We start from the raw sequence: 22,691 nt of genomic DNA, 5'->3' as shown, positions 1-22,691 counted from the left end.
GTTGTAACTGTAGTAGTAGGTTGTAACTGTAGTAGTAGGTTGTAACTGTAGTAGTAGTAGGTTGTAACTGTAGTAGTAGTAGTAGGTTGTAACTGTAGTAGTAGTAGTAGGTTGTAACTGTAGTAGTAGTAGTTGGTTGTAACTGTAGTAGTAGTAGGTTGTAACTGTCGTAGTAGTAGTAGGTTGTAACTGTCGTAGTAGTAGGTTGTAACTGTCGTAGTAGTTGTAGGTTGTAACTGTCGTAGTAGTAGTAGGTTGTAACTGTAGTAGTAGTAGTAGTAGGTTGTAACTGTAGTAGTAGTAGTAGTAGGTTGTAACTGTAGTAGTAGTAGTAGGTTGTAACTGTAGTAGTAGTAGGTTGTAACTGTAGTAGTAGTAGTAGGTTGTAACTGTAGTAGTAGTTGTAGGTTGTAACTGTAGTAGTAGTTGTAGGTTGTAACTGTAGTAGTAGTTGTAGGTTGTAACTGTAGTAGTAGTTGTAGGTTGTAACTGTAGTAGTAGTTGTAGGTTGTAACTGTAGTAGTAGTTGTAGGTTGTAACTGTAGTAGTAGTTGTAGGTTGTAACTGTAGTAGTAGTTGTAGGTTGTAACTGTAGTAGTAGTAGTAGTAGGTTGTAACTGTAGTAGTAGTAGTAGTAGTAGGTTGTAACTGTAGTAGTAGTAGGTTGTAACTGTAGTAGTAGTAGTAGGTTGTAACTGTCGTAGTAGTAGTAGTAGGTTGTAACTGTCGTAGTAGTAGTAGTAGGTTGTAACTGTCGTAGTAGTAGTAGTAGGTTGTAACTGTCGTAGTAGTAGGTTGTAACTGTCGTAGTAGTAGGTTGTAACTGTCGTAGTAGTAGGTTGTAACTGTCGTAGTAGTAGGTTGTAACTGTCGTAGTAGTAGGTTGTAACTGTCGTAGTAGTAGTAGTAGGTTGTAACTGTCGTAGTAGTAGTAGTAGGTTGTAACTGTCGTAGTAGTAGTAGTAGGTTGTAACTGTCGTAGTAGTAGTAGTAGGTTGTAACTGTCGTAGTAGTAGTAGTAGGTTGTAACTGTCGTAGTAGTAGTAGGTTGTAACTGTAGTAGTAGTAGTAGGTTGTAACTGTAGTAGTAGTAGTAGTAGGTTGTAACTGTAGTAGTAGTAGGTTGTAACTGTAGTAGTAGTAGGTTGTAACTGTAGTAGTAGTAGGTTGTAACTGTAGTAGTAGTAGTAGGTTGTAACTGTAGTAGTAGTAGTAGGTTGTAACTGTAGTAGTAGTAGTAGGTTGTAACTGTAGTAGTAGTAGTAGGTTGTAACTGTAGTAGTAGTAGTAGGTTGTAACTGTAGTAGTAGTTGTAGGTTGTAACTGTAGTAGTAGTTGTAGGTTGTAACTGTAGTAGTAGTAGTAGTAGGTTGTAACTGTAGTAGTAGTAGGTTGTAACTGTAGTAGTAGTAGGTTGTAACTGTAGTAGTAGGTTGTAACTGTAGTAGTAGTAGTAGGTTGTAACTGTACTATATTCCCTACCCACTGATTGTTGATGTCCTTGTCTAACAGGTATGCTTGGACAGCACTGCGCCGACAGAGAAAGAGCTGGACACTGTGGAGGTGTTGAAAGCTATTCAGAAAGCCAAAGAATCTAAAGACCGAATGGCCAACAACAACGAGAAGAAGGTAAGGTGCCATAACCAATGGCAGAATAATGATTTGTGGTAAATTTGTCTAATGTTCTGAGCCTGTTGATCTCTGTGAACAGGAGCATCTTACAACTGGTTATTACAGTATTACTGATGTCTTTGGGGGGGATACTTCAAGTATTGCTGATATTTATGGGGGGGTTATTACACCTACTGACATCTTTGGGGGGGGGGGGGGGGGGTTATTACACCTACTGACATCTTTGGGGGGGGGGTTATTACACCTACTGATATCTTTGGGGGGGTTATTACACCTACTGATATCTTTGGGGGGGGGTGGTTATTACACCTACTGATATCTTTGGGGGGGTTATTACACCTACTGATATCTTTGGGGGGGGGTTATTACAGTATTACTGATATCTTTGGGGGGGGGGGGTTATTACAGTATTACTGATATCTTTGGGGGGGTTATTACAGTATTACTGATATCTTTGGGGGGGGGGGGGGAGTTATTACAGTATTACTGATATCTTTGGGGGGGGGGGGGGGGTTATTACAGTATTACTGATATCTTTGGGGGGGGGGGTTATTACAGTATTACTGATATCTGGGGGGTTATTACAGTATTACTGATATCTTTGGGGGGGTTATTACAGTATTACTGATATCTTGGGGGGGTTATTACAGTATTACTGATATATTTTGGGGGGGGGTTATTACAGTATTACTGATATCTGGGGGGTTATTACAGTATTACTGATATCTTTTGGGGGGTTATTACAGTATTACTGATATCTTTGGGGGGGTTATTACAGTATTACTGATATCTTTGGGGGGGTTATTACAGTATTACTGATATCTTTGGGGGGGTTATTACAGTATTACTGATATCTTTGGGGGGGTTATTACAGTATTACTGATATCTGGGGGGTTATTACAGTATTACTGATATCTGGGGGGTTATTACAGTATTACTGATATCTGGGGGGTTATTACAGTATTACTGATATCTTTGGGGGGGTTATTACAGTATTACTGATATCTTTGGGGGGGTTATTACAGTATTACTGATATCTTTGGGGGGGTTATTACAGCATTACTGATATCTTTGGGGGGTTATTACAGCATTACTGATATCTTTGGGGGGGTTATTACAGTATTAATGATATCTTTGGGGGGGTTATTACAGTATTAATGATATCTTTGGGGGGGTTATTACAGTATTACTGATATCCTTGGGGAGGGGGGTATTACACTATTACTGATATCCTTGGGGAGGGGGGTATTACACTATTACTGATATCTTTGGGGGGGTTATTACACCTACTGATATCCTTGGGGGGGTTATTACAGTATTACTGATATCTTTGGGGGGGGGGGGGTATTACACTATTACTGATATCTTGGGGGGGTGTATTACACTATTACTGATATCTTTGGGGGGGTTATTACACCTACTGATATCCTTGGGGGGGTTATTACAGTATTACTGATATCTTTGGGGGGGGGGGGGTATTACACTATTACTGATATCTTGGGGGGGTGTATTACACTATTACTGATATCTTTGGGGGGGTTATTACACCTACTGATATCCTTGGGGGGGTTATTACAGTGTTACTGATATCTTTGGGGGGGTTATTACAGTATTACTGATATCTTTGGGGGGGTTATTACAGTATTACTGATATCTGGGGGGTTATTACAGTATTACTGATATATTGGGGGGAGTTATTACAGTATTACTGATATCTTTGGGGGGGGGGTATTACAGTATTACTGATATCTTTGGGGGGGGGGGGGGTATTACAGTATTACTGATATCTTTGGGGGGGGGGGGGTATTACAGTATTACTGATATCTTTGGGGGGTTATTACAGTATTACTGATATCTTTGGGGGGGTTATTACAGTATTACTGATATCTTTGGGGGGGGAGTTATTACAGTATTACTGATATCTTTGGGGGGGGGTTATTACAGTATTACTGATATCTTTGGGGGGGTTATTACAGTATTACTGATATCTTTGGGGGGTTATTACTGATATCTGGGGGGTTATTACAGTATTACTGATATCTTTGGGGGGGTTATTACAGTATTACTGATATCTTTGGGGGGGGTTATTACAGTGTTACTGATATCTTTGGGGGGGTTATTACAGTATTACTGATATCTGGGGGGTTATTACAGTATTACTGATATATTGGGGGGAGTTATTACAGTATTACTGATATCTTTGGGGGGGGGGGTATTACAGTATTACTGATATCTTTGGGGGGGGGGGGGTATTACAGTATTACTGATATCTTTGGGGGGAGGGGGGGTATTACAGTATTACTGATATCTTTGGGGGGTTATTACAGTATTACTGATATCTTTGGGGGTGTTATTACAGTATTACTGATATCTTTGGGGGGGGTTCTTTCCCCAAAAAAGAAATGCTAATATCCTTTTCCTTGCTAACTTAAAAAGGTCTATCGAAAATGAACCATTTACTATCGTATTGAATGCAGCAAGCCTGAGTCCCAGATCTGTTTGTGCTGTCTTGCCTGTAACAATGGTATAGGAGTTGGCAAAACAGCACATTGACACCTCTGGTATAGAGGTTGATTATATAGAATATTCCTCTATATTATATGTTGACTAAAGCGAAGCCTGCTGGTGTGTTTGTCAGATCAGTGAGGACTCCAGGCTGTCTGGTGGTGGATCTTCCATCTCCTCCTCTGTCGCTGCCGCCTCTTCCTCCTCCTCTTCCTCTCTCCTCTCCTCAGCCTTAGCCCCAGCCTGCTCCAGCCAAGGTAATCATGTATGTATCAGGCTGCTGGGTGGGGCCTGCTCTGCTCTATATGCTCTAGCTCTCTCAACACTACTCTCTCTCTCTCTCGCTCTCTCTCGCCCTCTCTCTCTCGCCCTCTCTCTCTCTCGCTCTCTCTCTCGCTCGCTCTCTCTCTCTCTCTCTCTCTCTCTCAGCAGCTCTATACCAGTCACTGTGTTAAAGGTAGACTCAGCGAAATGACGTTATCACGAGCAGCACTGCAGATATTGCGATGAGCGAGATGCACGACTTCGCTCTCACACAGTCACACGTAGTATCTTCGCATGTGCACAGGTTTGGTTCATGCTGTTACAGCGTGGTAGCAACAGGACCAAAACAGTGGAGAAGTTGAGCCTCGTGCTTCAACGCTCTTAAACCGAGTGTACACTACACGATTTTGGCCCCGATTTTTAGCTTTCTCAGACAAGTTTTTGAGATCGGAGACAAAAGCCCCATGTCCTTGCCTACTCAGGGCGCGCGGTCGTCACTGAGGCTCGTTTAACGTGGGCTGGTCAGTGACGCAATCTTAGGGCTAACGATCTCGTCTTTGAGCAGTCCCAGACGTCACCCCCTGAGACACACAGCTCCTACTAATACATCACTAATCCCTCCCCCTGAGACACACAGCTCCTACTAATACATCACTAATCCCCCTGAGACACACAGCTCCTACTAATACATCACTAATCCCCCTGGGACACACAGCTCCTACTAATACATCACTAATCCCCCTGAGACACACAGCTCCTACTAATACATCACTAATCCCCCTGAGACACACAGCTCCTACTAATACGTCACTAATCCCCCTGAGACACACAGCTCCTACTAATACGTCACTAATCCCCCTGAGACACACAGCTCCTACTAATACATCACTAATCCCCCTGAGACACACAGCTCCTACTAATACGTCACTAATCCCCCTGAGACACACAGCTCCTACTAATACGTCACTAATCCCTCCCCCTGAGACACACAGCTCCTACTAATACATCACGAATCCCTCCCCCTGAGAGACACAGCTCCTACTAATACATCACGAATCCCTCCCCCTGAGACACACAGGTCCTACTAATACATCACTAATCCCCCTGAGACACACAGGTCCTACTAATACATCACTAATCCCCCTGAGACACACAGCTCCTACGAATACATCACTAATCCCTCCCCCTGAGACACACAGCTCCTACTAATACATCACTAATCCCTCCCCCTGAGACACACAGCTCCTACTAATACATCACTAATCCCTCCCCCTGAGACACACAGCTCCTACTAATACATCACTAATCCCTCCCCCTGAGACACACAGCTCCTACTAATACATCACTAATCCCCCTGAGACACACAGCTCCTACTAATACATCACTAGTCCCCCTGAGACACACAGCTCCTACTAATACATCACTACTCCCCCTGAGACACACAGCTCCTACTAATACATCACTACTCCCCCTGAGACACACAGCTCCTACTAATACATCACTACTCCTCCTGAGACACACAGCTCCTACTAATACATCACTACTCCTCCTGAGACACACAGCTCCTACTAATACATCACTAATCCCCCTGAGACACACAGCTCCTACTAATACATCACTAATCCCTCCCCCTGAGACACACAGCCCCTACTAATACATCACTAATCCCTCCCCCTGAGACACACAGCCCCTACTAATACATCACTAATCCCCCTGAGACACACAGCCCCTACTAATACATCACGAATCCCTCCCCCTGAGACACACAGCTCCTACTAATACATCACTAATCCCTCCCCCTGAGACACACAGCTCCTACTAATACATCACGAATCCCCCTGAGACACACAGCTCTTACCACTGTAACTCTTACCACTGTGATATACACTGTGCTTTAACCGTGACGTATGCTCACACTAAACACACGTTGAAGCGTAGCAGTATACATTTCAGATGACTATTTACATTTGTTTTGTTCCAGAAGTGATATGTAAAGAAGAAGCCTTTGTTACCCCTACAATATTGACTCCTGTGGATTTTATTGCACTTGATACCCAGCGATGCTATGATGATGTAAACACTCTGCCTTGTGAGGAACAACTACAGGTGAGTCTTTCATCTGATTACACAAAAAAAATACAAAAATATTATGACATTTTCACAATTTCTTTTGTAATATGGAATCTGCCGCAAGAAAAATAACGTTTAGTTTCTTTGTGAACTTTACCGTTAAAAAAAATTATAATAGTGATTCTTAAAACGTAAAATACAAATCGTTACATACTGTATGTAAAATTGTCAAAAAAAACAACCTGAACTCAGGGGTAGACGTAACATAGTAAACGAAAATCTGGAGTACTGAAATTAGTATGATTGGGTATGGTATGTATGTGTACATATGTGGATGTCCATTAACCATTTTGTATGATATGTTACCAATTACAATTCATATGATGTAACAAAGGATCATTAGTATGATATGTTACGAATTGCAATTCGTGCAATAAGTTACGAATTTACAATGCGTATATTTGACAAATTCCAATTTAACTAGGTTGCTAGTTGGCTAACGTTAGCTAGCTGGCTAATGTTAGCTAGCCAAGGAATTAAGGTTAACGTTATGGGAAGGGTTAGCTAACATGCTAAGTAGTTGGAAAGTAGCTAGAAATTTGTAAGTAGTTGCAAAGTTACTAAAATGCTAAAGTTGTCCATGATGAGATTCATAACACGCAACCTTACGGTTGCTTGGCGTTCGCGTTATACGCCTACATATCCACCCCGACCATCCACCCTCCTTTAGTTTTTGCCTTAAGTAAACTTCGGCCCACAATTTAAAAGTTGTGACATACCACGGTATAGCGTGCGGTATGCCGTGGTGTGGAATGGTACTTTTACAGTTCTTGCTTTTAATGCTCGTTTTAACCACCAGAGGCCACCATTAAACACATTTACAAAATGTATTGATCTGGGCTTTTGAAGCCGAGCATGCAATTGTGAATGCACTTTATGATTCAAATGTAATTATATATTTCATTGTAGGCCTATAGGAAGGAGATCAGTCAAGCCGAGTCCCAATATGGGCAGAATATTGTATGAAATATTTGGATGTTTAAAGGCCAGCATTTGGTCGAATATCAGATTTTGGGAATTGTTCAAGTTTAAAATCGGAAAGTATTCAGACCCCTTCCCTTTTTCCACATTTTGTTACGTTACAGCCTTATTCTAAAATGGATTAAAAAAGAAAAAAAATCCTCATAAATCTACATACAATACCCCATAATGACAAACTGAAAGCAGGTTTTTAGAAATTTTGCTAATTTATACAAAATCTAAAAACTGAAATACCTTATTTACATAAGTATTCAGACCCTTTGCTATGAGACTCCAAATTGAGCTCAGGTGCATCCTGTTTCTATTGACCATCCTTGAGATGGTTCTACAACTTGATTGGCGTCCACCTGTGGTTAGGGCTGTTGCGGTGAACGTATTACCCCCACACCGGCAGTCACGAGTCATAAAGCCAGTCAAATGCCACATGACTGTTTAGTCACAGTAATTAGGCCTCTCCAAGCTCTGATGCTGCTGCTGATCATTAGTAGCCTACCAAACTTGCTACCTGCCTGGTACTCAGCACTCTATTGTCCCTCTAATCACTCTGACATCAATGCAAATGTATCGAAAATCTAATCAAACACTTCATGAGAGCCCATGAGCTCATGTTGCAAAACATTTCTATAGGCTATGCAATTGCGGGGGAAAACAGAGTGATGGCCTCTAATAAAAAGAGGAGGATCCCATCAGCTTTCTATAGACTTGGCCTACTATATTTATTTCTCAACTTTCCTAATATTAAACACTTGACCCAGACACTCTTCACGATATTAAATTGTCTTTGTGGGTTTCATGTTCAGTGGAGCAACATCTTAAATGTTTTGTTTGTTATTGTTCCAGGTTACCAGCCACCAGCCTGATGATGATTCTAGTTCTTTTGAACGCTCCAGTACCCAACAGAACCAGATCCATGGGAACAGTAGGTACGTTGTGAAGCACGCAGCTTGTAAACATAATTTACACTTTTGACACGGAAATAAACCATTTCATTCGTTCACCCACCCACCCATTCATTCATTTATTTATTCATTCATTCAAGATGTGTTGTTTCTGTACTGTTTGTCTCCATGTCTTCACTAATGTGACATGTTGTTAAAATGGAGGCCGGTGACATGTTAAAATGGAGGCGGGTGACATGTAGTTAAAATGGAGGCGGGTGACATGTAGTTAAAATGGAGGCGGGTGACATGTAGTTAAAATGGAGGCGGGTGACATGTAGTTAAAATGGAGGCGGGTGACATGTAGTTAAAATGGAGGCCGGTGACATGTAGAAGAAAAAAAATACCTCCATTTTAACAACATGTCACCGGCCTCCATTTTAACTACATGTCACCCGCCTCCATTTTAACTACATGTCACCGGCCTCCATTTTAACTACATGTCACCCGCCTCCATTTTAACTACATGTCACCCGCCTCCATTTTAACTACATGTCACCCGCCTCCATTTTAACTACATGTCACCCGCCTCCATTTTAACTACATGTCACCCGCCTCCATTTTAAAATGGAGGCCGGTTGACATGTAGTTAAAATGGAGGCCAGTTTTATACACTAACCTGTCAGAAGGAGGCGCTAGATCCCTCCAGAAATATCGGTAGAGAGTTGAGGAACGTCAACCCTGTGACATGGGGTATCCACCACAGTCATATTACTGTGTCAGTGCTGTTTTTAGTGGAAATTAATCACTTTACTTTTTTTTTTTTTTATACACAGCATTCCAGTCTAAACCAAATATATTCCCCTCTTTTACTTTCTGCTGCTATTGTTGTTCTACTACTGTTTTATCATGACTTATTCTGGATGATGATGATGATGAAGATCTAACCAGGTGTGTGTTTCCTGTGTCCCAGCTGCTGCTGCTGCTGCTGTGTGGAGGACAGAGAGGAGAGATACACGTGGAGCAGCACTAACCTGAGGACTCCTGTGCTCCCCCTCCACCTCCCCTCCTCCACCTCCTCCTGTCCGTCCTTCACCTCCCTGCTGTCTGCCCGCATCACCAGAGCCCTGGCAGAGGAGGACAGGAGGCCCAGCAGACTCAGAGATCTTCCCAGCCAGGAAGAGACTGATCTGGGCAGCCCCAGCCCCAGTCCCAGCCCTTCCTCTGGAGATGGATACTTTGAGATGGGTCTGGGGGAGGGAAAGGAGAGGGAGGGAGAGGAGGGGTCCCTGACTGACCAGGTAGAGGGAGAGAACCAGGCCCCAGAGACAGAGGTGTTACGTGTGATTAAAGTCATGTGGTGTCACTGCATCAGGGTTGATGATGTGGTGGAGCAGAGGTCGGTGTGTGTGGTGCTAACAAACAGTCTACTGGGGCTGTTCCACTGTCCTAGTCACCCCTCCACAGCTCCAACCCATCAACCCCAGAGCCAACCTCACGACCTTGGCTCAGTCACAGTCCAGACCCAGTGCCTAACCCTACAGACCCTAGTAGATAACCTGGAGCCAGACTTCGTCCTTCCCTACGACCAGCTAGACTCTCTCCTCTTCTACATCCCAGACACTTGCCTTTCCCTGAGGGTGAGGTCCTCTGACGTCCGCTGGTACCTCTTCTCAGACCCCCGGGGTTTAAAGGAGACCCACTCCCTGCTCTGCTCCCTGGCCCAGCTCCCGTCCTCCCCGTCAGGAGGACCCTCCACCCCGCAGCAGCTCCTCCACCTGCTCTTCACCTCCTGGGAGTTTGAAGAGAACCAGGGCTGTGTGAAAGGAGGTTATGCAGCACATCTAGTGGAGACTGCCATGTTGGCGTCCCAGACCAGCCAGCAGACAACCACCTCAACAAACCCAACTGTCACTCCTATGAAGACCTCTACTAACCCCAACACCTTCAACCTCCAAACTCTAGCCAATCCCCTTCTCTCTGACATCCTATCCCACGTAGTTCCAGGAGGGGACAGAGACTCCTCCTGCTGTGTCCCCTGTGTCCTGTTTTTGACCCAGCGGCATCTCTGTGTGCTGAAGGTGGACTTCAAAGCTCTGGCCCGGGGAACCACCAGAGATGAACAACCGTCAGACAACCTCAACCAGAGGCTCCGCTCCTGCTCCAGGCTCACCCGCATCCCCCTGGCCTCCGTGCTGCCCCACCCCAGGCCGAGTGCCCTGTATGGGGCTGGGTCTAGGTCGGGGTCTATCCCTGCCTACTCTCCCAGCTGCCCCCTGCCCTGGCACCACCGCTCCCCCAGAGACAGCCGTGTCATGGAGCTCCTAGTGGGACAGGAGAGGGTCACGGCGGTGTTCCCCTTGCCTCACGACAGGCTCCGCTTCCAGAGACAGTTCACCCTGCTGCGCTCCAGCCTCAGGGACATCAAGACTGTGGCTTTCCTGCAGGGTGGGAACGAACATAGCCACAGTGACGGGGACAGTCCCAGGACGATAAACATATACACGTCCACTCCCAATGAGACCAAGAGCACAGACAGGCTGCAGGTTAACAGGTAGATACGCATGGACACATTACTGAAGGACACACTGTCTCATTACTGAAGGACACACTGTCTCATTACTGAAGGACACACTGTCTCATTACTGAAGGACACACTGTCTCATTACTGAAGGACAGACTGTCCGATTTACTGAAGGACAGACTGTCCGATTTACTCAAGGACAGACTGTCCCATTTACTCAAGGACAGGCTGTCCCATTTACTCAAGGACAGGCTGTCCCATTTACTCAAGGACAGGCTGTCCCATTTACTCAAGGACAGGCTGTCCCATTTACTCAAGGACAGGCTGTCCCATTTACTCAAGGACAGGCTGTCCCATTTACTCAAGGACAGGCTGTCCCATTTACTCAAGGACAGGCTGTCCCATTTACTCAAGGACAGGCTGTCCCATTTACTCAAGGACAGGCTGTCCGATTTTTTGTAAAATAGAAATGTAGCTAAATTGAAATGTTTAGTGAATATAAAAATGTATTCTATAGCTAACAGTTAGCTATCAAGATCGAGGTTATTCCATTTTTCATGACATATTGTTTCTCTCTCTCTCTCTCTCTCCATCTAGCCCTCGAGGTGCTCAGCGCCCTCGGCCATCCCTGTCCCTCTCCTACCCAACAGACATCCTGGTGGAGAAGCTGACCGGAGACAACCAGGTCCCATCCCACCTGTCCCTGTCCCCAGCCCTGTCCCTCGTCTCTGGGCTTCGGGGACACCAGCTGCTGGGGTTCTTCCACACAAACATTGCAGAGGTAGAGGGAGAGAGATAACACACACACACACACACACACACAGATGTATGCACGCAACACACACACACACGCAGGCGCAAAAATTGGTCGCCGGAGAATGTGACTGGTAAGATTTAAATTGACCAGACGTTTTAGATATGTACCGGACCCATATGCATTTGGTGCATAACCCATAACGGTGTCCACCCACGGTGCTCAGAATGACAGAAATCACATTTAGATTAGCTATGGTAATTCATATTAACAGAAAAGGATTTAGCCTGTAAAGCTCTTATACCAACATGACCTGTTTTATTGAAAAGCAAAACATTGTCCGTTGTCTTCATCTCTACTACAAATAATCAATTTATATCATTTTTTTTTTTTTTTTTACTCAACATTCAGGCTAGAAGAACAAGTCTCCCTACACAGTAATAACTTCAAAATATAGTATTTTAATTGTCTAATTTGGAAACGACCTCTCCTATTGGCTATTTGTATGAGCTGTGCACGAAAGAGGTGTGTCTATGTGTGCCAAAGCGCGCATCTGTAGCGAGTGACCGTTAACGAGCCTTGCTGACTGTGCTTTGTGTGATGGGTCGTAAAATCATCAACTCTGCTGTCCTCAGAACTGGATATTTATTAAAGGGCTGTCACTTTTCATTCTGTCACTTTTCAACCTCATCTCCAGCACCAAACCAGTGTCTCCATGCAGTGCATTCGGACAGTATTTAGACCCCTTGACTTTTTCCACATTTTGTTACGTTACAGCCTTATTCTAAAATGGATTAAATTGAAACATTTTCTTCATCAATCTATACCCAATAATGACGAAGCGAAAACTTTTTATTTTTTGCAAATGTATAAAAAATAACAAACAGAAATACCTTATTTACATAAGTATTCAGACCCTTTGCTATGAGACTCGAAATTGAGCTCAGCTGCATCCTGTTTCCATTGATCATCCTTGAGATGTTTCTACAACTTGATTGGAGTCCACCTGTGTTAAATTCAATTGATTGGACATGATTTGGAAAGGCACAAACCTGTCTATATAGGGTCCCACAGTTGACAGTGCATGTCAGAGCAAAAACCAAGGCTTGAGGTCGAAGGAATTGTCCGTAGAGCTCCATGACAGGATTGTGTTGGGGCACAGATCTGGGGAAGGGTACCAAAAAATGTCTGCAGCATTGAAGGTCCCCAAGAACACAGTGGCCTCCATCATTCTAAAATGTAAGATGTTTGGAACCACCAAGACTTCCTGGAGCTGGCCGCCCGGCCAAACTGAGCAACCGGGGGAGAAGGGCCTTGGTCAAGGAGGTGACCAAGAAACCAATGATCACTCTGACAGAGCTCCAGAGTTCCTCTGTGGAGATGAGAGAACCTTCCAGAAGGACAACCATCTCTGCAGCACCTCACTAATAAGGCATTGGTGGAGTGCTGCAGTTCAATCTAATGAAACCAAGATTGAACTCTTAGGCCTGAATGCCAAGTATCACATCTGGAGGAAACCTGGCACCATCTCTACGGTGAAGCATGGTGGTGGCAGCATCATGCTGTGGTGATGTTTTTCAGCTGCAGGGACTGGAAGACTAGTCAGGATCGAGGGAAAGATAAACAGAGCAAAGTACAGATAGATCCTTCATGAAAACCTGCTCAGAACCTCAGACTGGGGCGAAGGTTCACCTTCCAAAAGGACAATGACACAAAGCACACAGCCAAGACAACGCAGGAGTGGCTTCTAGACAAGTCTCTGAATGTCCTTGAGTGGCCCAACCAGAACCCGGACTTGATTCCGATCGAACATCTCTGGAGAGACCTGAAAATAGCTGTGCAGCAACGCTCCCCATCCAACCTGATAGAGATTGAGAGGAATACATATACAGGCGTGCCAAGCTTGTAGCATCATACCCAAGAAGACTCAAGGCTGTAATCGCTGCCAAAGGTGCTTCAAGAAAGTACTGAGTAAAGAGTCTGAATATTTTTTTAACATTTTTAATACATTTGAAAAAAAATCGAAACTGTTTTTGCTTTGTCATTATGGGGTATTGCTTTGTCATTATGGGGTATTGTGATGTCATTATGTGGTATTGTGATGTCATTATGGGGTATTGTGTGTAGATTGATGATGAGAAAAAAAAAATTGCATCCATTTTAGAATAAGTCTGTAACATAACAAAATGTGGAGAAAGTTGAGAGGTCGGAATACTTTCTGAATGTACTGTATGTGAAAACAGTTTCTATGATCTGGTTAAAAAGAGAAGAAATGTCCTAAAAATGCTTCTCTGTGACATCACAGGGTACGATTTGAAGTAAAAAAAAACAAAAAAACATTGACTTTCAAAACCTGCAACGAGTTTCTAGCCCAAAGGAGGACGTTTTCTTGCTCCCCACTTCTCTGCGAATTTCATAGTGTTTTAAAATCACAGTTTTTAAAATGTTTTACCTTTTTGATGATGTCATCTGGTAGAACTTTAATGGGTTTTTCTTTCTTCTTTTCTACAAAACTTTTTTCACATATGTTGACACTGGTATTGTGCTGGAGATCATGAACATGAGGTTAAAAAATGGTGGAGTTGCCCTTTAAATGATTGACATTTGTGCCTCATCCTCTCCTATTAGGCTACTATATGCGTTGGAGGTCAGTTGTACGTTGGTACTAGGTCAACTTTATGCAGGGTTTCTTTCATAAGCTTTTCTCAGCTGTAAGTTTTTTTCTTTTTGAGTTCTCATTTGATTTTTCTACCTTGGTATTGTTTGCACAATTTCACTTCTTGTGGCCTGAAATATTTGTCATTGAAAATAAAGCTGTGATTTGAGAACAGCCAAGCCATACACTGTGACTTTTCATAATTATTTTATTCCCCTTTTTTTTAAAGCTGCAACTTTAGGACATCAAACATGTTATAATATTTTGGATATACTCTCTATAACTTTAACTAATTTGAATCCTTTTATAATATTTCAATTAGGATTAGTCTAGGCTTTTGTCCATTATTGGTTTGCAGTGGTAAGGAGGGATTTTTCCTTTTTCTGTGTGAGTTAGAATAGAAACACACCTGTCCAATCAGAGGATGTAGGAAGTATATGTTCCTTTGAAGATGGAACATATACAAAATAATGGTTTTTATTAATTGATGCGTATCGGCCGGTATTTCCATCAATTAAAATGTAATGTAAATGTAATTAATAAAAACCATTATTTTGCCATGTGATTTTTTTCTTTTCTTTTCTTTTTCTCCCGGACAATTTGGCAGGCAACAATTTTTTTATTTATCAGCTTTTCATATCATTTATTTTTTTGCAGCTAAAAACTGTTAATTTCCAGCTAACTGAAACCTTGACATACACATTCATCAATAACAATGACTTCTTACCGCCTGTGATGTTTAAAGGGGATGGTTTGTTTCTGTGATGTGTATGAGATGTTTAAAGGGGATGGCTAGTGTCTGTGATGTGTATGAGATGTTTAAAGGGGATGGCTAGTGTCTGTGATGTGTATGAGATGTTTAAAGGGGATGGCTAGTGTCTGTGATGTGTATGAGATGTTTAAAGGGGATGGCGTGTGCCTGTGATGTCTGAGATGTTTAAAGGGGATGGTCTGTGTGTGTGTTGACCAGGAAGAGAAGGAGGAGCTGCATCACATCCTGTGGTCATCGGTGGTTTTTTATAAGTCACCTGACGTCGAGGCCACTTCCTGTATCATGCTCTCTACTAAAGCCCTCTACTTCCTGCTGGATGACTCCGCCTCCACGCTCAACGACCAATCACGTAAGATACACACACACACACCGCACGGCAGCTACTCTCAGTGGCGTAAGAAAAAAATCAATCACAAGATCTAGTTGAAAAGAGCGTCTGTCAGTCAGAGTGTGAGTATGTTTACATGCACACCAGTAACTCTAAATATAACTGATTATGGTAGTAGGCAGAGTGGCATTAGTCATTATCCTAATCGAAGTAAGCATGAGCCAATTAAAAGACCTACAATTAAAATTGTAGTAATGTGTGTTGTCTTTATCCTTTAGTACTGTGGGTCTGTAGTAATGTGTGCTGTCTTTATACTGTGGGTCTGTAGTAATGTGTGCTGTCTTTATACTGTGGGTCTGTAGTAATGTATGTTGTGTTTATACTGTGGGACTGTAGTAATGTGTACTGTGGGTCTGTAGTAATGTGTGTTGTCTTTATACTTTGGGTCTGTAGTAATGTGTGCTGTCTTTATCCTTCAGTACTGTGGGTCTGTATTAATGTGTGTTGTCTGTATCCTTCAGTACTGTGGGTCAGTAGTAATGTGTGCTGTCTTTATACTGTGGGACTGTAGTAATGTGTGCTGTCTATATCCTTCAGTACTGTGGGACTGGAGCCACTGTGACCATCAGGACCCAGAGCTGATCATGTCTTACTGTCTCACCATCGACCTCCACGACCTCCACTCTGTCAACGTGGGCCTGTTCGACCAGTACTTCAGGGTGGTGGGTGAGTAGGGAGAATGAATGGATGACTACGGTGTCACAGAGAGGACTAGGATCAGGATGTTAAAGACAGTTAAACATACTGCGAAGTGTTATCTGAATTCATAGAACTCCCAATCCCAGAATTCATAGAACTCCCAATCCCAGAATTCATAGAACTCCCAATCCCAGAATTCATAGAACTCCCAATCCCAGAATTCATAGAACTCCCAATCCCAGAATTCATAGAAATCCCAATCCCAGAATTCATGGAACTCCCTATCCCAGATAATTTCACCTGATAATAAATACTGAACAAACATATCAACGCAACAACTTCAAAGATTTTAATGAGTTAAAGCTCATATAAGAAAATCAGTCAATTTAAATAAATTCATTAGACCCTAATATATCGATTTCACATGACTGGGAATACAGATATGCATCTGATGGTCACAGATACCTTTAAAAAAAATATGTAGGGGTGTGGATCAGAAAACCAGTCAGTATCTGGTGTGACCACCATTTAGCCTCATGCAGCGCAACACATCTCCTTCACATAGAGTTGACCAGGCTGTTGATTGTGGTCTGTGGAATTGCTGAATATTGGTGGGAACTGGAACACGCTGCTGTACACGTCGATCCAGAGCATCCCAAACATGCTCAATGGGTGACATGTTTGGTGAGTATGCAGGCCATGGAAGAACTGGGACATTTTCAGTTTCCAGGAATTGTGTACAGATCCTTGCGACATGGGGTGATGGTGGCATGAGGTGATGGTGGCGGATGAATAGCACGATAATGAACCTCAGGATCTCGTCTCTGTGCATTCAAATTGCCATTGATAAAATGCAATTGTATTCGTTGTGTTATGCCTGCCCAAGCCCATCGCCACCATGGGGCACTCTGTTTACAACGTTGACATCCGCAAAGCGCTCGCCCACACGACGCCATACATGTGGTCTGCGGTTGCGAGGCCGGTTGGACGTACTGCTAAATTCCTTAAAACAAAGTTGGACGCAGATTATGGAAGATAAATGAACATTCAATTCTCTGGCAACAGCTCTGGTGGACATTCCTTCAGTCAGCATTCCAATTTCACGCTCCCTCAACTTGACATCTGTGGCATTGTTTTATTGTCCCCAGCACAAGGTGCACCTGTGTAATGGCTATGCTGTTTAATCAGCTTCTTGATATGCCACACTTGTCAGGTGGCTGGATTATCTTGACATTTGAGAGATATGTTTTTTGTGCGTATGGAACATTTCTGGGATCTTTTATTTCAGGTCATGAAACATGGGACCAACACTTTATATGTTGCGTTTATATTTTTGTTCAGTGTAGTATGTTACTTGTGTTGTCTGGGCTGGCTGGTGGCTGGACTGGCTTCTGGGGACTGGGCTGGCTGCTGGGGACTGGGCTGGCTTCTGGGGACTGGGCTGGCTGCTGGGGACTGGGCTGGCTGGTGGCTGGACTGGGATGGCTGCTGGGCTGGATGCTGGGCTGGCTGGTGGCTGGACTGGGATGGCTGCTGGGGACTGGGCTGGCTGCTGGGTACTGGGCTGGCTGCTGAGGACTGGGCTGGCTGCTGGGTACTGGGCTGGCTGCTGGGTACTGGGCTGGCTGCTGGGGACTGGGCTGGCGGCTGGGGACTGGGCTGGCGGCTGGGGACTGGGCTGGCTGCTGGGGACTGGGCTGGCGGCTGGCGACTGGGCTGGCTGCTGGGGACTGGGCTGGCTGCTGGGGACTGGGCTGGCTGCTGGCTACAGGGGGCTGGACTGGCTGCTGGGCTGGCTGCTGGGGTCTGGCCTGGCTGCTGGCTACAGGGGGCTGGGCTGGCTGCTGGGGACTGGGCTGGCTGCTGGGGACTGGGCTGGCTGCTGGCTACAGGGGGCTGGACTGGCTGCTGGGCTGGCTGCTGGGGTCTGGGCTGGCTGCTGGCTACAGGGGGCTGGACTGGCTGCTGGGGACTAGGCTGGCTGCTGGGGACTGGGCTGGCTACAGGGGGCTGGACTGGCTGCTGGGCTGGCTGCTGGGGACTGGGCTGGCTGCTGGGGGACTGGGCTGGCTGCTGGGGACTGGGCTGACTGCTGGGGACTGGGCTGGCTGCTGGGGACTGGGCTGACTGCTGGGGACTGGGCTGGCTGCTGGGGACTGGGCTGGCTGCTGGGGACTGGGCTGCTGGACTGGGCTGGGGACTGGGCTGGCTGCTGAGGACTAGGCTGGCTGCTGGGGACTAGGCTGGCTGCTGGGGACTGGGCTGGCTGCTGGGGACTGGGCTGCTGGACTGGGCTGGCTGCTGGGGACTGGGCTGGCTGCTGGGGACTGGGCTGGCTGCTGGGGACTGGGCTGGCTACAGGGGGCTGGACTGGCTGCTGGGCTGGCTGCTGGGGTCTGGGCTGGCTGCTGGCTACAGGGGGCTGGACTGGCTGCTGGGGACTAGGCTGGCTGCTGGGGACTGGGCTGGCTACAGGGGGCTGGACTGGCTGCTGGGCTGGCTGCTGGGGACTGGGCTGGCTACAGGGGGCTGGACTGGCTGCTGGGGACTGGGCTGGCTGCTGGGGGACTGGGCTGACTGCTGGGGACTGGGCTGGCTGCTGGGGACTGGGCTGGCTGCTGGGGACTGGGCTGGGGACTAGGCTGGCTGCTGGGGACTAGGCTGGCTGCTGGGGACTAGGCTGGCTGCTGGGGACTGGGCTGACTGCTGGGGACTGGGCTGGCTGCTGGGGACTGGGCTGGGGACTGGGCTGGCTGCTGGGGACTAGGCTGGCTGCTGGGGACTAGGCTGGCTGCTGGGGACTGGGCTGGCTGCTGGGGACTGGGCTGGCTGCTGGGGACTGGGCTGGGGACTGGGCTGGCTGCTGGGGACTGGGCTGGCTGCTGGGGACTGGGCTGCTGGGAACTGGGCTGGCTGCTGGGGACTGGGCTGGCTGTAACCTGTGTTGTGTGTTATGTCTCCAGGGCCGTCAGCGAACCACATCATCTGTTGTCTGACGAGGGACAGTTACGGGACACATCGCTTCCTGCAGCAGCTGATGACAGTCCTCTCTCTACAGGACAAACTACCCTCTCCTGAACCCTCCGAACAAGACTTCTACTCACAGTTTGGAAATAAATCCACAGGTATTCATAACATTTATATTTGTACGTTTTCATCAGTAAAATGCCCCTTTGCGGACAATTAACTCACATCTCCACAATCTCCACAATAACATGGGTAGAATCTAGGGGTTCTATTTGGGATTAAGAATAAATGAGTCCTTTTTGTTCTACTGTGTTGATGTACCAAACTAAATGAGTCCTGTCTTTCCCAATCTGTTGTCTACTCCCAGGTAAGATGGAGAACTATGAACTGGTCCACTCTAGCAGGGTAAAGTTCATCTACCCCAGTGAAGAAGAGATTGGAGACCTGACCTTTATCGTAGCCGAGAGGAAAGGTTCTTCTGGGGCGTCCTCCTGCAATATCCTGCTCTACGTACTGGTCTTTCAGGTGCAGACCCAGGGGCTAGGTTTCTCACAGGGCCTCAATGTGCTCCCACAGACCCAGGTCCCAGCTGCAGACAGACAGACTTCCACCGGGGGTCTGCAGGGGGATAGAAAGTCTCACCTCCACCCCCAGAGCCCGGTCTCTGCTAGCCAGCCTCGTCTTCACCCCTACCCTCAGGCTCCAGGCCCAGCGCCCTCCATCAGGCCCCATATCCTCCAACAGAGCCTGCCTCCCCAGGCTCCCTCCACCCCCAGGCCTGTCCTCCATCCTAAGACTCTGATCCTGACCAGTACAGACGTTTTCCTGCTGGATGAGGATTATATCAGCTACCCGCTGCCGGACTTTGCCAAGGAGCCCCCTCCCCGAGATAAGTACCAACTGACCGACGCTCGACGAATAAGAGACCTGGATAGAGTCCTCATGGGTTACCAGACGTACCCGCAGGCCCTGACGTTAGTCTTCGACGATGTCCCTGGGCCAGACCTCCTCTGTCAGCTTACCATGGACCACTTTGGAGAAGAGGAGAGGGGAGGAGGGGAGAAGGGGAGGAGGAGGAGGAGATGTGGGGGAACAGAGAACGAGGTACTGTGGTGTATCTATGTCCCCGGAGCAGACAGCAGGGAGAGGCTGATATGTCTGTTAGCGAGACAGTGGGAAGTGCTGTGTAGTAGGGAGCTGCCTGTAGAACTCACTGGCTGACTGGTTCTTCTGCCTGTAGAACTCGCTGACTGACTGGTTATTCTGCCTGTAGAACTCACTGGCTGACTGGTTCTTCTGCCTGTAGAACTATCTGGCTGACTGGTTATTCTGCCTGTAGAACTAACTGGTTGACTGGCTGGTTCTTCTGCCTGTAGAACTAACTGGCGGACTGGTTCTTCTGCCTGTAGAAGTCACTGGTTGGCTGACTGGTTCTTCTGCCGGTGTGACTGACTGGTTCTTCTGCCGGTAGAACTCCCTAGCTGACTGACTGGTTCTTCTGCCGGTAGAACTCACTGGCTGACTGACTGGTTCTTCTGTCTGTAGAACTCCCTGACTGACTGACTGGTTCTTCTGCCGGTAGAACTCCCTAGCTGACTGACTGGTTCTTCTGTCTGTAGAACTCCCTGGCTGACTGACTGGTTCTTCTGCCGGTAGAACTCCCTAGCTGACTGACTGGTTCTTCTGTCTGTAGAACTCCCTGGCTGACTGACTGGTTCTTCTTCCAGGAGGTTTTAAAGCACGTCTCTACGCTGACTCTTTTTTTACAAGGACCATGTGTGCACCTGTTGAAAAATGTTGGCGGCACACAAAGAAATGTAGGAGCACAATGAAAAATATTTGAGATATTAAAGCTAGAATCACACAGCTAAATATTTAGACACATATACGAGTAAAATGGTGGCACTGTTGAGCCCTGCGGTTTTCAAACCAACGTTCACAGGCTGGTGGATGGACTACGTTACCATAACCCGCCTTCACAGGCTGGAGGATGGACTACGTTACCATAACCGCCTTCAGACTGACGGATGGACTACGTTACCATAACCGCGTTCACAGGCTGGAGGATGGACTACGTTACCATAACCGCCTTCAGACTGACGGATGGACTACGTTACCATAACCGCGTTCACAGGCTGGAGGATGGACTACGTTACCATAACAGCCTTCACAGACTGACGGATGGACTACGTTACCATAACCGCCTTCACAGGCTGGAGGATGGACTACGTTACCATAACCGCCTTCACAGGCTGGAGGATGGACTACGTTACCATAACCCGCCTTCACAGGCTGGAGGATGGACTACGTTACCATAACCGCCTTCACAGGCTGACGGATGGACTACGTTACCATAACCCGCCTTCACAGGCTGGAGGATGGACTACGTTACCATAACCGCGTTCACAGGCTGGAGGATGGACTACGTTACCATAACCGCCTTCACAGGCTGGAGGATGGACTACGTTACCATAACCGCCTTCACAGACTGACGGTTGGACTACGTTACCATAACCCGCCTTCACAGGCTGGAGGATGGACTACGTTACCATAACCCGCCTTCACAGGCTGGAGGATGGACTACGTTACCATAACCCGCCTTCACAGGCTGGAGGATGGACTACGTTACCATAACCGCCTTCACAGACTGGAGGATGGACTACGTTACCATAACCCGCCTTCACAGGCTGGAGGATGGACTACGTTACCATAACCCGCCTTCACAGGCTGGAGGATGGACTAACCAAACAAGACACAAGGGACAAACAGGGAATCAAACCCCCCAAAGATTCCTCTTCTTCTCCTCCTTCCCCTCTTCCTCCCCTGTTCCTCCTCCTCCTCAAAGGAAGTTCTGTGATGTTTCTTATCGTTTATAATCCAAATGCATCCTGGGAATTTGTATAGTCCACACAAGTGTGATATTTATTTGTTATCTTTGTACATAGCCCCTCCCCCTACCCATAGCTCCACCCCCAACCCATAGTCGCTGAAGCACATTTATTATGGAATGATACCAATCTTAAATATTATTTAGTATTTATCAAAAATAATATAATCATTTTTTTTGTTTTTAAATATGAAAGTCTTATTATTGCTGGTCATTTGTTTGTCTTCAGTTTCCCTTTCCTCCCCCATGGCACCGTAACGCCTATACACTGAGTGGACAAAACATTAGGAACACCTTGCTCTCAGAACAGCCTCAATTGGTCAGGGCATGGACTCTACAAGGTGTCGAAAGCGTTCCACAGGGACGCTGGTCCATGTTGACTCCATGTTGACTAAGTTTTTAGAAATGTTATCAAATTAAATAAATATGAAATACAGAAATATCTCATTTACATAAGTATTCACACCCCTGAGTTAATACATGTTAGAATCACCTTTGGCAGCGATTACAGCGGTGAGTCTTTCTGGGTAAGTCTAAGAGCTGTGAGTCTTTCTGGGTAAGTCTAAGAGCTGTGAGTCTTTCTGGGTAAGTCTAAGAGCTTTCCACACCTGAATTGTGCAACATTTGTCCATTTAATCTTTTCAAATTGGTTGTTGATCATTGCTAGACAACCATTTTCAGGTCTTGCCATAGATTTTCAAGTAGATTTAAGTC

At 46.1% G+C, this 22,691-nt stretch overlaps 1 protein-coding gene across 2 annotated transcripts in view; it reads left to right on the top strand.

Annotated features, from left to right (window-relative positions):
• The window catches only part of nisch (nischarin), a 43,171-nt gene extending 22,568 nt beyond the window's left edge, over positions 1-20,603 (top strand). Inside the window, exons 12-21 of one of the 2 annotated variants that reach the window (XM_038983922.1) lie at positions 1,513-1,629; positions 4,271-4,394; positions 6,383-6,507; positions 8,353-8,435; positions 9,364-10,944; positions 11,512-11,695; positions 15,295-15,445; positions 16,022-16,150; positions 19,087-19,248; positions 19,458-20,603. In XM_038983922.1, the coding sequence (XP_038839850.1) occupies positions 1,513-1,629; positions 4,271-4,394; positions 6,383-6,507; positions 8,353-8,435; positions 9,364-10,944; positions 11,512-11,695; positions 15,295-15,445; positions 16,022-16,150; positions 19,087-19,248; positions 19,458-20,311 (3,510 nt within the window). In that variant the 3' untranslated portion in view covers positions 20,312-20,603. Of the gene's footprint in view, positions 1-1,512; positions 1,630-4,270; positions 4,395-6,382; positions 6,508-8,352; positions 8,436-9,363; positions 10,945-11,511; positions 11,696-15,294; positions 15,446-16,021; positions 16,151-19,086; positions 19,249-19,457 lie in introns of those variants that run through there. The other variant, XM_038983923.1, reaches the window with a different exon arrangement.
• Positions 20,604-22,691: the final 2,088 nt, after the last annotated feature.

This window comes from Salvelinus namaycush, unplaced genomic scaffold (assembly GCF_016432855.1).
Source record: "Salvelinus namaycush isolate Seneca unplaced genomic scaffold, SaNama_1.0 Scaffold20, whole genome shotgun sequence".
Taxonomy (NCBI): Eukaryota; Metazoa; Chordata; class Actinopteri; order Salmoniformes; family Salmonidae; genus Salvelinus; species Salvelinus namaycush.
The sequence above is the reverse complement of the archived record's forward strand: the minus strand, read 5'-3'. Positions and strand labels throughout refer to the sequence as shown.